This window comes from Sinohyriopsis cumingii, chromosome 11, assembly GCF_028554795.1.
Source record: "Sinohyriopsis cumingii isolate HCF-2022 chromosome 11, ASM2855479v2, whole genome shotgun sequence".
Classification (NCBI taxonomy): domain Eukaryota; kingdom Metazoa; phylum Mollusca; class Bivalvia; order Unionida; family Unionidae; genus Sinohyriopsis; species Sinohyriopsis cumingii.
Genome location: NC_142971.1, coordinates 3,349,107 through 3,364,040, shown reverse-complemented (window position 1 = coordinate 3,364,040; position 14,934 = coordinate 3,349,107). Strand labels below are relative to the sequence as shown.

General features: G+C 33.9%; 1 protein-coding gene across 1 annotated transcript in view; it reads right to left on the bottom strand.

The window, feature by feature from the left end:
• Positions 1-359: 359 nt before the first annotated feature.
• The window catches only part of LOC149787538 (uncharacterized), a 30,219-nt gene continuing 15,644 nt past the window's right edge, over positions 360-14,934 (bottom strand). The window contains exons 4-5 of the mRNA XM_089973671.1: positions 10,641-10,902; positions 360-5,892 (exon numbers count right to left, since the gene is read on the bottom strand). Coding sequence (XP_089829797.1) covers positions 5,069-5,892; positions 10,641-10,902 — 1,086 coding nt within the window. The 3' untranslated portion in view covers positions 360-5,068. The remainder of the gene's footprint in view (positions 5,893-10,640; positions 10,903-14,934) is intronic.

The window sequence follows — 14,934 nt, the reverse complement described above, 5'->3', positions numbered from 1 at the left end:
CTAGCAAATGTTTGCTAGAAGTTTTACTTCCAAACTGACATGCAGGTTCCATAGCTGATCACAAGTGTTTACTAAGTGAACAGGAGTCATTAAACACGTTATGGTACCAGTGAACTTAATTTATATACTACTCAACTTACATTTTGTTTCCATAGTAACGTACAACATAATGACAATGGAAATGTTGAAGTAGCAAAAGGCACCTAAACATAACCTGCTTGACATGTATACCAAGTTTGGTTGAAATACCCTAAAAGGTTTGAAACTTGTACTAAAGAACTAAAAATGTTTATGGGCTGAGAGAAGGAGATAGCAACAGTTCGGAGGATGGGGGATAACAAAGTGCAAAAAAGCTCACATGAAGATCTAAACTATGTTTATGTAGAGAATAAAATAATATCCAAATAACTATTGGAAAATTGCTGCTTTTCGAGTAAACTGAAATTTCAGGAATTAATTTATAAACAAAAGCAATAACGGGCAAGAATACACAAAAAGCATTACATGTGAGAAATATGTCCCTTTCTGTTCACACAAAGGATATAAATCATTCCTCATAATACTGTACAGTTTAACAATAATATCTATACACTATCATGCAGAGAAACTTTGAGCATGATGATATATTATACACTGTATTAAAATAATTCATAAATCTGTTTCAGTTTGCAGGTATGCCAAATAACCATTTAAGATATATATTCCAAGTATTGGACCAGAAATATGGCCTACAGAAGAGTAACAAATTCAGCCAATCAAATGCAAGATCACTTCATTAGTATGCATGGATCTCATTCATTACTGAACACCTCAGAGATCTAAATAAGAAAAATAAAAATTCCCAATTTCGAGATCTAAATAAGAAAAATAAAAATTCCCAATTTCATAAAAATTGGATCAGAAATACAGCCGCCAAAGTGGTAACAAGTTCAGCCATTCAGATCTCATTAATATATTTGGGTATCACTCATTAATGAATCCATCCATGATCTATGATGATATCAAACCATATTGCAAGGTTTGATCAAAACCAGATCTGAATTTTGGTCTACAGGGTGTGTAACAAGCTCAGCCAAACTGATGCAAGATCACCTTGTAAGTATGTTTAGATCTTGCTCATTATCTGTCTTAGATCATAAGATAAAAGTATATATTCCAAGGTTGATCAAATTCAGACCAGAAACATGACCCATGGAGTGGTAACCAAATCAATCAATCAGATGCAAGATCACCTCATTAACAGGTATGGATTTCACTTATCAAACTCATCCTAGATCTTAATGATGCAAGTATATAAAATCCATGTTTAATAAAAACTGGATGAGAAATATGGCCTACAGAGTGGTAACAAGGTTGGCCAATCAAATGAAAGATCACCTAAATAAAATGCATGGATCTTATTCATTAACAAGTTCATCCATCCAACAGGCAGGCATATAATGGACATCACATGATGGATACAAGGTCATATAATATGCTCCCTTGACCTTAAGGCCAGGCAAGTTAAAACATTAAAGTAAAAGACTCATTTTCTAAAATTATCTCTTATGATATAGAAAAGTGAAATTCCATTACATTTTTCTATCTTCCAGAAATTATAAAAGCATGTAGGGAAAATAAGTATTTTTTTTACCGGATTTAAAATGAGTGAATGAATAAAATACTAATATTATTTAAAACAAATATTACAATTAAATAAGTCAGTACCATGAAAGACACATTATATGCACACACCATGTTTAATCATCCTCTATGTAGGCACTAGAAGGACATGGCTGATTCTGGAGATAACTGACCAACAATAACTTTGACCTTTGGTAAAAGTGTCTGGTCTTCAAATAAAACTTGGCTGTTCAGAAACTGTTATTTTCCACAACCATGACCTTTTACCTTTAACCCCCAAATATATATATATATATATAGTGGGTTTTTTTATTACCTTAAGTATAAACCATCCACACAGTTTGGTTGAGGCATGTAGTCAGTAACTAAAGTTATTAAAGAAAAACCTATGTTCTTTTTTCAGTCACAGTGACATTTACCTTTGCCACCAAAATCAAAAGGCTTCTTTTCTACTGATAGTGTTAAGTCATCCACAAACTTTGATAAAGGTACATGATTGGCTGGTTGGATTTTAACAGTATTCTGAGTATATTATTGGCTATAACATGCCAAGGAAATTAAAGTTAAGCACCTTTCCCAAGACAGCTGGCCATTACTCATCTGGGCAAGTGTTGAAATATCATCAAAAATTTAATTTTGTTTGCAGAAACCATTATGTAATTGTTCAGCCACAATGATATTGACTTTCACATTTAAATCAAGAAATCAATAGGTATCTTCATTACCCCAAGTTCAGGTCTTCCATCAGCCACAGTGAGTTTGACCTTGGACTTTATGATTCCAAAACAGGCTTTTTCTTATCCCAAGTGCAAGTTATCCACAAAATTGGAAATAGTACATGATCAAAAACTCAAGTTTTTGAGTGGAAATGAAATGGGTAATACACGGATGAACAACATCATATCAAAACATCAAATGGTGCACACATAAAACAAAAAAACATCAAAAGAAAATGTTTTTAAACAATGTTTGATCTCATTCCACATAAATTTTAAATGCTAAAACAACTTCATTTAAAACAAAATTGCTGAGTGAAATGGAATGACAGAAAAATGGACAGCTGAATGGATGAATAAATTAAAAAGAAATTTGTCACCAATTAGTTATTTACAGTGTGTACTCAATTAAAGTAGAACTGCATAACCTGATTATAGAGTACTGACAACTAACCAATACTAAGTATTTGGAACCTTATTTACTCTTGACAAGAGTACTGACAATTAACCACAACTAAGCCTTTGGAACCTTATTTACTCTTGACAAGAGTACTGACAATTAACCACAACTAAGCCTTTGGAACCTTATTAACTCTTGACAAGAGTACTGACAATTAACCACAACTAAGCCTTTGGAACCTTATTTACTCTTGACAGCAAACAAATTTATAACAACACATCAGGCTCTTAAGAGATCTGGTTTCAGTTTTGACCTATTCTATTAATCTCTTCCATTAAATTATAGGTGAACATGTTTAAAGTACAGCCTGAAAAGTCCCATGAAATCAATAGGAGAAAGTAAATATTTTAGTGGTATAATGACCCATATTATACAATGTGTAGGCAAGCTAGAGGGTCTGCACCAGTTGCCACACCAAACCAGTTATTGCATGACTGATAATTATTCTAAATTCTATGCACTATTTTTGCTACCTGCAGACACAAAATCTACCCTCCATTATGTGCTAGCTGAAAATATACTGCATGAAGTCATGAGTAAGTAATGATTGTGTGGTAACTGGTTATGTGTGGTACCTAGTTCTGTGTGGTGCCATGTACAGACCCCTTGCACATAATTTTTACTACAAGTGTACTTCTGAAAAATTGCACCTTTCCAATAATTTACAAACAGAATAACATACCTGAATATAAATACATATATACTGTACGTGTATATATATTATTCATTCCACAACAATACATCTAAATCAACATCTATCTGTTTCATTCATACAAAACGTACACTCTAAAAAGAATAATGATTAACAATTCAGGGTACATAAAAATGAACTTGTACACGAGAATGACTCATTTAAGTTCATAAACAAGACAAAAAAAATTCAACAGCAAACATTGATATTTAACATAGTAAGGGCAATGAAATTACTATATTATTGACAGATCATTATATTTCTAATGGACTGGGCACCCTTGAAATAATTGCAAGAAAACTTGTATAGCTTTGAGTTAATACCCTGTTATTAAAGAGTGAAAACCATCCTCAGCCATTGGCTGTTGTGCAGCTACATCAACCTCAGCCTGTATAAGGTTACAATTTGTTTACTTGCCACATATTTTACATATGCAGCTCTGCCTCACTTGGACAAGGGCAGATTAATTTTTACAATAACAAGAATAATCACTTTTGTTAGCTAAGTGTTTATTTTTAAAAAAGTCATTTAAATGGTTTTTTGCTGTGAGTAACAGAGGTCATATCTTTAGGCAGATTTTAAAAATCTGAAATGCCTTTAAGACTGGATACATTCTGTCAAACTTTGTCAAATGTTGGAAAGTGGTTTTAGAGAAGTTTTTTTTATTTAAAGTTTCTTTCTATATTTTGTTTTGAGAGCTATATTTGATGGCAAATTGACATGAAAGGTGCTTATGCCAGAATGCTCTCTGTCAAATCTAGGTGGAAAGGGTCTATTGGTTTTAGAAAATTTGACTACAGGATATGCTGACAACAGCATATATTGACAAATGCCTAATAGGCAATGCCTGGCTGATGCTGCACCATAATCATAAGCTTCCTTGGTCTTATGGCCTGGTGAGCAAACAAATTTTTGCTTTTGCGCATTAGCTACATTACTGACTTAAACATTCACGTGACTATACGGCTCAAGTGTTTCAAAATACAACTTTAACCATAATATATTTTCAGAATTAAAATCTAAACTCTTTTCAGAATTAACATCTGAATCGTTAAACATTTAATTACATAAAACTGCTTATTCACCAATCTGAACCGGCTTTAACTGATTACAACATAACAACCCTAGCATTTAAAGACTACAAAATATAATTATCATATAATATTCCTTGAAAATGACTTGTTTCAAATGAACATGAAGTTACAAAAATTTCCCAGCTGAAAAAAGCAGAGATTTTGCCAAAAAAAACAGTTAAATTGAACACTGAAGGCATGTCACTGGATCATATCTTAAATTCATTTGTACTCATGGGTATCAATTTTTTAAGTTTTGTGGAAATTTACACTTTAAGCATTACTTTCATTTGTGGACCACAGAAGATGACTATATTGATTTGACAGAAAAATTGTTTGTTTATTGAATTTTCACTTTGTGGTTTGTAACCGCCATGAAATCCCAAATAAATGATACTCCATAAAAAATGTCGAATTCATAGTAACACCAAAACGTTTATGAGAGCTACAGATGCTTCCTGCATTTCTTTTTAGCTTAGTGAGCTTTTGTTGTTAACAGTAATATTCACTCAGATTCATCAGCAGGTGTAACCTTCTCATTTGGGTTTCCTTTTTCTGTGGCAAGTGACTCATCAGCTACTTCTTCCAGCATCCCCTCAGAGCTTACTGTGCCTGTGTTGATCTCATCATCATCAATAACAGTAATGCCACTATTTGTGTACTTATATCGATAATGTGTTTTTCTGTGTCGCGCAAGATTCCAACTGCGAGAAAACCTTTTGCCACAAAAGTTACAAGTGAATCTCAAGACATGATTGTATCTGTGGAACTTTAATGACTGAGGGTCACGGAAGCACTTTCCGCAAGTTCCACATTGGTACCGACCACCAGGAAACTCCATTTCATACTCTGGCTCTTTGGGATCTGGTTTGTGCCCCGATTTCTGACCATAGCTAGAGGGCACATTCAAAATTTCACGGTGAGATGTCAAGTGTCGTTTGAGGGCAGAGGAGGATGTAAACACCTGCTGACAAAGGTGGCAAATCTCAGCCGTAACACCATAAGTAACAGACTCTCGACTTCCATCAGATTGACTAGACTGTGCCACATTTGTATAGTGTGCATAAATCTGTTCCAACTCTCGCAACTCAGTCCTCTCTCCTGGTGACGTAGACTGGTTTAATGCCTTTGCTAACATCTGACCTGGACTGCTGGCAGAAGGACTAGTACTCAGACTTTCAAGCAGTGTGCCTGTAGACAGAGATGATGGTGATGTAGTAGAGATTAGTAGACCAGGAAAACTTGAAACAGCTGATCGGATGCTGGGAAAAAGGGATCTGTATCCAGGAACTTGAGAACTCACTCCAGCATGGGGACTCATCTCTGATGCTGTTTATAAAAAGTATGAGTTGTAATTTCCTTTTACTATATTTTAATATATTTAAAATCATTTTATATATCAAAATTTAAATTATTTCAGGATACTATTATTTATTGGTTTCCTGATGTTCTTTATCAATAAAAGTAGAAATACAAAGACTTATCTTATTTAACTACCAAAATGTATATGATGTGCATAATATTTGCATTTCTTTATTGATAAATATTTATATCACATGTCATAAAGAAAAACAGTTCAATGGGGAGGGGGGTAAACTAAATTTAAAGATGTAATACCTACCTGTTGCTATTACAAAACTACACATAAAGAAAATACCCTAGACTGTATGATGAGAATTTATTCTCCCGTAGTGTGACTCGATTCCAGAATACCCCATGTCCAGTCTGTAGCTACCATGCCCATGTGCATTATTCTTCATTCTTTTTCATGACCTAGCCTTAACTAGTGGGACATCAGTGATGGGGAGAAGGGAATCAGGCAATAGCAACAGGTAATTAATTTTACCCTGCCCCCCCCCCTTACAATATAAGTAATATGTAACCTGTTGTTATTGCACAGCTGAATTTGTCGGTTTGGTGGGAAGTTGATGATGCCACAACTGGCAAAAGAAAATCAAGCAAAAGGAATACTCGCCCTCATTGTAGAAAAGACAGATGGTATCCATATGGCCTATTTTCTGAGCTACAACAATCAGACCCAAAGAAAATAATCCAATCCTTTGGTGAGTCAATGAAAGAAAGCAAAAGGAGAAGAAAACTGTGTGAATTTGCCAAAACCAGACTATCATCATACCGTTATTGAAATGAATCAGTTAGACATGATCATGAAGATTTAATTTTCATGAATGAAAGAACCCTTCTGGTAAGGGACTAATTAGCTGTCTTGATAGCTATTGTAATCCACCCTGAAATGATGGAAGCTGAACCCTTAAGGGGAGTGAAATATGCTTTCTACTCTTTCTTCTCCATTTGATATACATGTACTACCAAATAAAAATAAAATGTTCCTGTTATGGGTTTAATGACATGATGGACTAGGCTGTACAGTATATTTGGTGGAGGAAGAATCCAGGAAAACCCTATAAAGAACAAATAATCTAGAGGCAGCTACTGGCACTTCTTACATATCCACCACAATGGCCAAGCCTGAGACTTGAAGTCAAGTGGATATAGTTGAGATGTCAGCAATCTTTAAAGGAAAGTGCTTTTGACAACTCTGCCATCCAGGGCTTGCAAATATAAAAGTAAAGTCCTACCTGTACATAAAAGTATATCATGATCATCCCCAGCACAAGTACGACTGATAATGGAATGGTGCAACCAACATAAGCTGGTCTTTTGATAAAAAAAACCTTGTTGGCAAAGGAGAAACCAACTCATAAGTTCCATTGAACCTTATACAGCCTTGCTCACTGAATAAATGCACGAAGCTCACTCCTTCATCTTGCAGATGCTAAGCAGAGTAATAAAACGGTCTTGAGGGTAAGATTCTTGAAAGAAGTTTTTCCTAAAGGTTTATAGGGGGATTTTGAGACCACAAGACACAACAGAGAATCCACATTGGCATTAGCAAGCCAGACATAGGTCTTTGCAGCCAGAAGTACCGATTACGTGTGGTGCATGAAAGTCTGCACCAATGGTTGGTCCTTTAAAAAATTTGATTTGATTGATAGGGCTACTCTGTAGCACTTAATAGTAGAAACTGAGCATTGTTTATCTTCAGAAAGACAGCAGGAAAATCTGGCAGTAGAGTCTAGTCACTGAACATCATTTCTACTGAATCCTCTAACTTTAATTGCATCAGATTCAACAGTTGGAAGAACATGTGGGATCTTACTAGAGGAAGAAAATTCTGAAACCAAAGTCTGTATCCATCACCCATTGTCCATGATGCAGAACAAAGCCTCTGACAAAAGAATTAGTCTGGCAACTATAAGAACTAATGGAAGAGGAACACTCAGGAGGTAAGCAGACATGAATTTAAAAAAGAAAGAGACTGAAAATGTGATGAGGGTTTTGGGGGTCCTCCCAAATGGGGTCTCAGTGGGTGGTGTCCCTGATTAGGGAGTCCAAAAATGCATTTAAGACTATGAAAGCATATAAAACTACTACTCGTGACCCTTATCATTATAATGTTTTGCAAAGTTACCACAAACAATAACGAACAAACCCAACTTTAAACAATACATGGAAGAATTTTGCAATGTTCATCAACACATCTACTTGTTTAACAATAATTGTAGTGGTGAAATTATTACACATGCAAGTGTTTACACAATAATTGTATTGGTGAAGTTATTACATGTGTATGTAAATGTTAACACAATAATTGTAGTGGTGAAGTTATTACGTGTGTATGTAAGTGTTCACACAATAATTGTAGTGGTGGTGTTACTATATGTGCATGTAAGTGTTCACACAATAATTGTAGTGGTGAAGTTATTACACATCTATGCAAGTGTTCACACAATAATTGTAGTGGTGAAGTTATTACACATGTATGTATGTGTTCATGCAATAATTGTAGTGGTGAAGTTATTACACATGTAAGTGTTCACACAATAAGTGTAGTGGTGAAGTTATTACACGTGCATGTAAGTGTTCACACAATAATTGTAGTGGTGAAGTTATTACATGTATGTAAGTGTTCACACAATAACTGTAGTGGTGAAGTTATTACATGTATGTAAGTGTTCACACAATAACTGTAGTGGTTAAGTTATTACACATGTATGTAAGTGTTCACACAATAATTGTAGTGGTGAAGTTATTATGCATGTATGTAAGTGTTCACACAATAACTAGTGGTTAAGTTATTACATGTGTATGTAAGTGTTCACACAATAATTGTAGTGGTGAAGTTATTATGCGTGTATTTAAGTGTTCACACAATAACTATAGTGGTGAAGTTATTACATGTAAGTGTTCACACAATAACTGTAGTGGTGAAGTTATTACACATGTATGTAAGTGTTCACACAATAACTGTAGTGGTTAAGTTATTACACGTGTATGTAAGTGTTCACACAATAGCTAGTGGTTAAGTTATTACACGTGTATGTAAGTGTTCACACAATAATTGTAGTGGTGAAGTTATTACATGTGTATGTAAGTGTTCACACAATAATTGTAGTGGTGAAGTTATTACACATGTAAGTGTTCATACAATAATTGTAATGGTGATGTTATTACATGCATATGTAAGTGTTAACACAATAATTGTAGTGGTGATGTTATTACATGTATATGTAAGTTATCATACAATCATTGTAGTGGTGATGTTATTACATGCATATGTAAGTGATCACACAATAATTGTAGTGGTGATGTTATTACATGCATATGTAAGTGTTCACACAATAATTGTAGTGGTGATGTTATTACATGCATATCTAAGTGATCACACAATAATTGTAGCAGTGATGTTAATGCATATGTAAGTGTTCACACAATAATTGTAGTGGTGATGTTAATGCATATGTAAGTGTTCACACAATAATTGTAGTGGTGATGTTATTACATGCATATGTAAGTGATCACACAATAATTGTAGTGGTGATGTTATTACATGCATATGTAAGTTATCACACAATCATTGTAGTGCTGATGTTATTACATGCATATGTAAGTCATCACACAATCATTGTAGTGGTGATGTTATTACATGCATATGTAAGTATTCTCAATAATTGTAGTGGTGATGTTATTACATGCATATGTAAGTGATCACACAATAATTGTAGTGGTGATGTTATTACATGCATATGTAAGTTATCACACAATCATTGTAGTGGTGATGTTATTACATGCATATGTAAGTCATCACACAATCATTGTAGTGGTGATGTTATTACATGCATATGTAAGTGTTCATAATAATTGTATTGGTGATGTTATTACATGCATATGTAAGTGATCAATCAATAATTGTAGTGGTGATGTTATTACATGCATATGTAAATCATCACACAATCATGATAATTTATTTTTTTCAGCACATATTATATCACACTTTTCTCTTTTCATAACAAATCTGTATTAACAAAAGACAACAAATACATGAACTATATTCAAAAATTTCATATAAATTCACTTGTCTCCCCCCGAACTAGATAAAACCTGTTGATAATGACATCTTTCTCTTTTCTCAGCCTTGGCAAGAATTTCTTTTGATTTCCTTTTTGTAACCAATGATTTTTTTAAAGTCTCAATGTTCAATGGTTTCTTTTCATTTCAATAACAGTTATTTTCCATTCAAGCTCCTCCTTCTATTCTTGATGTGCATTTTGCATATTCCACTTATCATTCACCATGAACAGCAGCTGAAGATTGCTTAAATAACATAAAACTTAGTGGATTTATTCATCATTATCTGAAATCTGCATCTTATAATTATTGATTTATATTACTATCGGCATCCAGACTTGGGTATCATGCTATTATAAACACAACTACATTTACGCAACATTAAGACATTAAAATGTTAGATATATTGATTCATTACAGAATATATATATATATATATATATATATATATATATATATATATATATTAAGCTAGGCTCTTCTAGTAACAAAGTGGGATAACAAATGGTTAAGAATATAAACAAATAAACAAATTAAACTTGGCAAATAATAATTCTTTAAAAGGTACACGGATATGGAACAAAGAAGCTAGTGATACATAATACAGTATAAAGTCAGTACTTGTAGCCATCTTGAAAATTTATCCTCACCTGACTGTTGCATGTCCTGTTCTTGTTTAACTTCTATGACCTCTGTATCACCATCCTCTTGTGTCTGAATTATGACTGAGCCATTACCACTAGGTACTGAGCTCGGTCTTGATGAATGGTGTGGACTGGTATGTGTGCTTCCAATTCCAGAGGTGTCTGCACAAACAAGCTCACGAGAATGACTTCCCCTGGAGTCTCGCCTGAGAGCCTCATTTCTGAGAGACCATTCTTGATCAAGTGATATAGTTTCTGGTAAACAACCCTGCAATATAATTCAGTGGTTATATAAATAATGTGAGAGCTGAAATTTTGTATAAATGAACCACAGTAGCATAGTTGGCAGTGCCAGACTCATAATCCAAGTGTCATTGGTTGAAACACCACCAAAGCAAGCCTGGGTTGATTGCCTTGTTGTACCCTTGGAAAAGGTACTTAACTCTTATTTCCTTGGCATGTTATAGTCAATAATGCAATAAGAATGCCATCTGATACCCACCAACCAACAATTCAGGATTCTTCATTCATGTAAAGTACTGTAGTACTATATTTTTCATATGTGTTATTATTATATAGTTATATGATTGGTGAATGATATTATGGTGAAAAAGAAAATGTGTATATATATATATATATCTTCTTTAAATTGAATCTCTGATTTGCTCCATCCATCCTTAGCAAACTTAACTTGAGGACAATGGACTTACATATCATGTAAGTTAATCAAATCCCAGTAGATCTTTGCATTATGTGCTGGGATTTTAACAAAAAATCTGTACTGATTATTGGCAGTAATAAATAAACTACACAATCAAATCTATGTAAATCTTAAGCTGGAAGAAGAAAGGGAATAAGAGATTGATATTAAAACATGGCTTTCTGAAAAATTAAAGTCTGATATTTAATTAAATTATCCCAAGCATGCTTCCTTGGAATTTGAACACCCCTTCCAACATGCAAAACCTTTAATAAAGAATGTTTATGCTGCTGCCACCCTCACCCTTACACATGAAAAGTAATACCTATGTCTCACTGTTGCAGGTGAGACATAAAATGTCATTTACATGCTTTTATTGGCCTCAGTTGCAAGAGATGAATAAAATATAAGTTAAAGACTAATCTGCTAATAATTAAATGTAGATAAATATCCAAGAAGTAAACAAAAACATTCCCTGATAGTAAGGTTCTTCAAGACAATGACAATTAAATGTGATGCATAATTATGAAGCATAACAATGTTTCTTTTTTTTATCATGTTATAAGGTGCCATAATTACCTCCCTTGAAATCAATGTATGCCATCATGTGACATGTTCCCTATATGACTCGTATAGAAAAATTAACGTGGTGACAAACCAAGTTGCAAAGTAAGAAAAACAATTAATGTGTCTCTGTAAGATACACTCTATTTCTATGGCAATTAGTATTTATATCTAAACTATTTAGGTCACTGTAGTCATACACCAACAAAAATAAATCCATGAATTAACAGAGACAATGAAATCGCATTATTTCATAAGTATTCAAAAATTCCATGCCACTGACGTATGTTCTTCTCCCAAATATGGTTGTAACTGACAGACACATGGTGCATATCATAAGCATCTATTACAACAATCTGGTAATGTTTTAAACACATAATGATCAAATTAATTTCATATTGATGATAATGCATGAAAGTACAAAATAAAGAAATTTTGTGAAACAAACAGCACATTCCACTCTGTCATTCTGGAAGTCATGCTGGTGGCACTCAAAACTTCCACTTGTACAGTCAAGATTCCATTTACATTCTGATTAGGTTTATTCCTTTCCTCAACACATATATACTTTGCTGAGTAATTAAACAGCACTGTGCTTTAAAATGAATCATGGGTTGCACAGCATGAAGCTACATATGTCAATGTGATGAACATCAAGGAAGCCATCATTATTTGTATAAATGCTGTTCAAGTCGAAGTGCCTTCACTATATTGTTTTAAGAAAAGTCCCTCAAAATGATTGACATTCTACAGGTTGAATAGAATTTCTAGGAATTCATGCTAATACCATCTCTTCATTTCAACTGCTTAATGTTAAAACCATCTCTAATAATGATATTGTTCTTCAATGGCATGATTTTCAAAGACTTCTTATCATATCTAGTTGGTTTTAAATGAAAATTGTGCTGTCTTTAGGGCCGTTATAGTGGCCAGCTTGAAAATCTTGTTGTTGCTACTTCTCCAGAAAGGATGGTGGTATCAGCATGGGGTTTTCACTAATTCTTATAATGTTTTGTTGGTCCTAAACGAAGATGGTGCTGATCAGATGTTCAGTATGGCCAAAACAGTTGGCATCTTGAACATGTTATTTCTACTTCTCTTGCCATTGGGTTTTCACCAGATGACTCTTTATGATGTTTAGTTGCTCCTAACTGAAAATGGTACCTTTTTGCACATCTAATATGGCCACCACAGTTGCCATCTTGAAAACCCTTGTATCGATATTCTTCATGAATGAATGGTTATATCAGCTTGGGCTTTTCATTTAAAGACTTCTTATTTTGTCTGGTTGGTCCTAAATGAAGAGTGTTCCAATTTGACAACCAGTATGCCCATCACAGCAGCATGGATATTTTACTGAAAGATTCTTTGTGATGTTGATTCTAAATGAAGATGGTGCCAATTTGACATCCAATATGTCCACCACAGCAGCTAATTTGAAAAATAATGGTGATCTAATTTTGATTAAAACAGACAAGTTAGATCAAAATTGGATCACCTTTTGGCTTCTAGATTGGTAATAAAGTCAACCGGATGACCTCATTAATAGTCAAGGACCTCACTCGTTATGTAGCCCAACAAAGATCTTAATCATAAGTCTATATTCAAGTCTGATCAAACTAGTTCAGAAATATGGATTCCAGATTAGTAACAAACTCAGCCAATCAGATGCAAGCTGAGCTATGGTAACTTTCATGATACAACCTTATTTTCACAAACTTTGATTGAAATCAGATCATAAATCTGGCCTTTAGAGTCGTAACATGGTCAGAAATTCATAAGCAAGATTACTTCATTATTACTTGTAAATCTAACTCCTTACTGAAATTGTCCATGATCTATATGTTATAGGTCCATATTTAAAGCTTGCGCAAAACAGAATCATAAATATGGCTTTCAGACTGAACAAGATCAGCCAATCAGATGTAAGATCACTTCATTTATATGCATATCTCGTTTATAACTGAACTTGTCCAAGATGTAAATGATAAAAGCATATATTCCAACTTTAATCAAAGTTGGATCAGAAATCTTTCCTTTTGAGTGTTAGCAAGCTCAGTCAATCAGATGCAAGATCATCTCATTACCAAACATGTCTGAGATGTTAATGATTGAGAGATGTTAATGATTAAAGCATATGTTCCAAGTTTTATCAAAATCAAATTAGAAATATGGAGTAGTAGCAAGGTCAGCCAATATGATGCAAGATCACCTCATTAATATACAAGAATTTTGTTCATTACTGAAGTCAACTGAAATTTTGATGATATAAACCTGTCTGCCAAGCATGATTGAAATCAGATCAGAAATATGGACTCCAGAGTGATATCAAGCAATCGCTGAGAGATGGATAGAGGATGCATGACCTTTGACACCAAAATCAATTGGCCTTTTTCATGTCTTAAGTGCAAGTCCTCCCAAACTTTGGTCAAGGTACATATCTAGAAAAAAAGTTATTTGGCAAAGCATTTTACTAGTTACAGTAAAAATGAACTTAACCTTTAACTTTTTTGACCTAAAAATCAATAATCTTCCTTATGTCACTGGATGTTTAAGTCATCCACAAACTGTGGTGAAAGTATATGGTTTACAACTGAAACTTATGTGCAGAAACCACTGTTCTACTTTCACTCATAGTAACAGTGAAACTTACACTGATGACCTTTTGCCTTTTGTGCTCCAAACTGACAGGCTTCTTCCTTAGCCCAAGTGCAAGCCATCCACAATTTAGTTCAAATCTGTGATATAGAACTATTGTTACTGTGCAGAATCAAAATTTATTCTTACAGTCACAGTGACCTTAAAATTTAACATTTTTATCCTGGAATCAACAAGCTTCTTCCTTACTAAAAGTGCAAGCCATCCAAAAAGTCTGGTTCAAGTCAATCATGTACAATTAATGTTATTGCAAATGGCTTCCAGAATAAAAACATGTATTTTCTTCTTTCAGTCAAAGTGACTTTGACCTTTAACCTTTTGACCCAGAAATCAGTATGCTTCTTCCTCACAAAAAGTGAGCCAGCTACAAAATTTGGT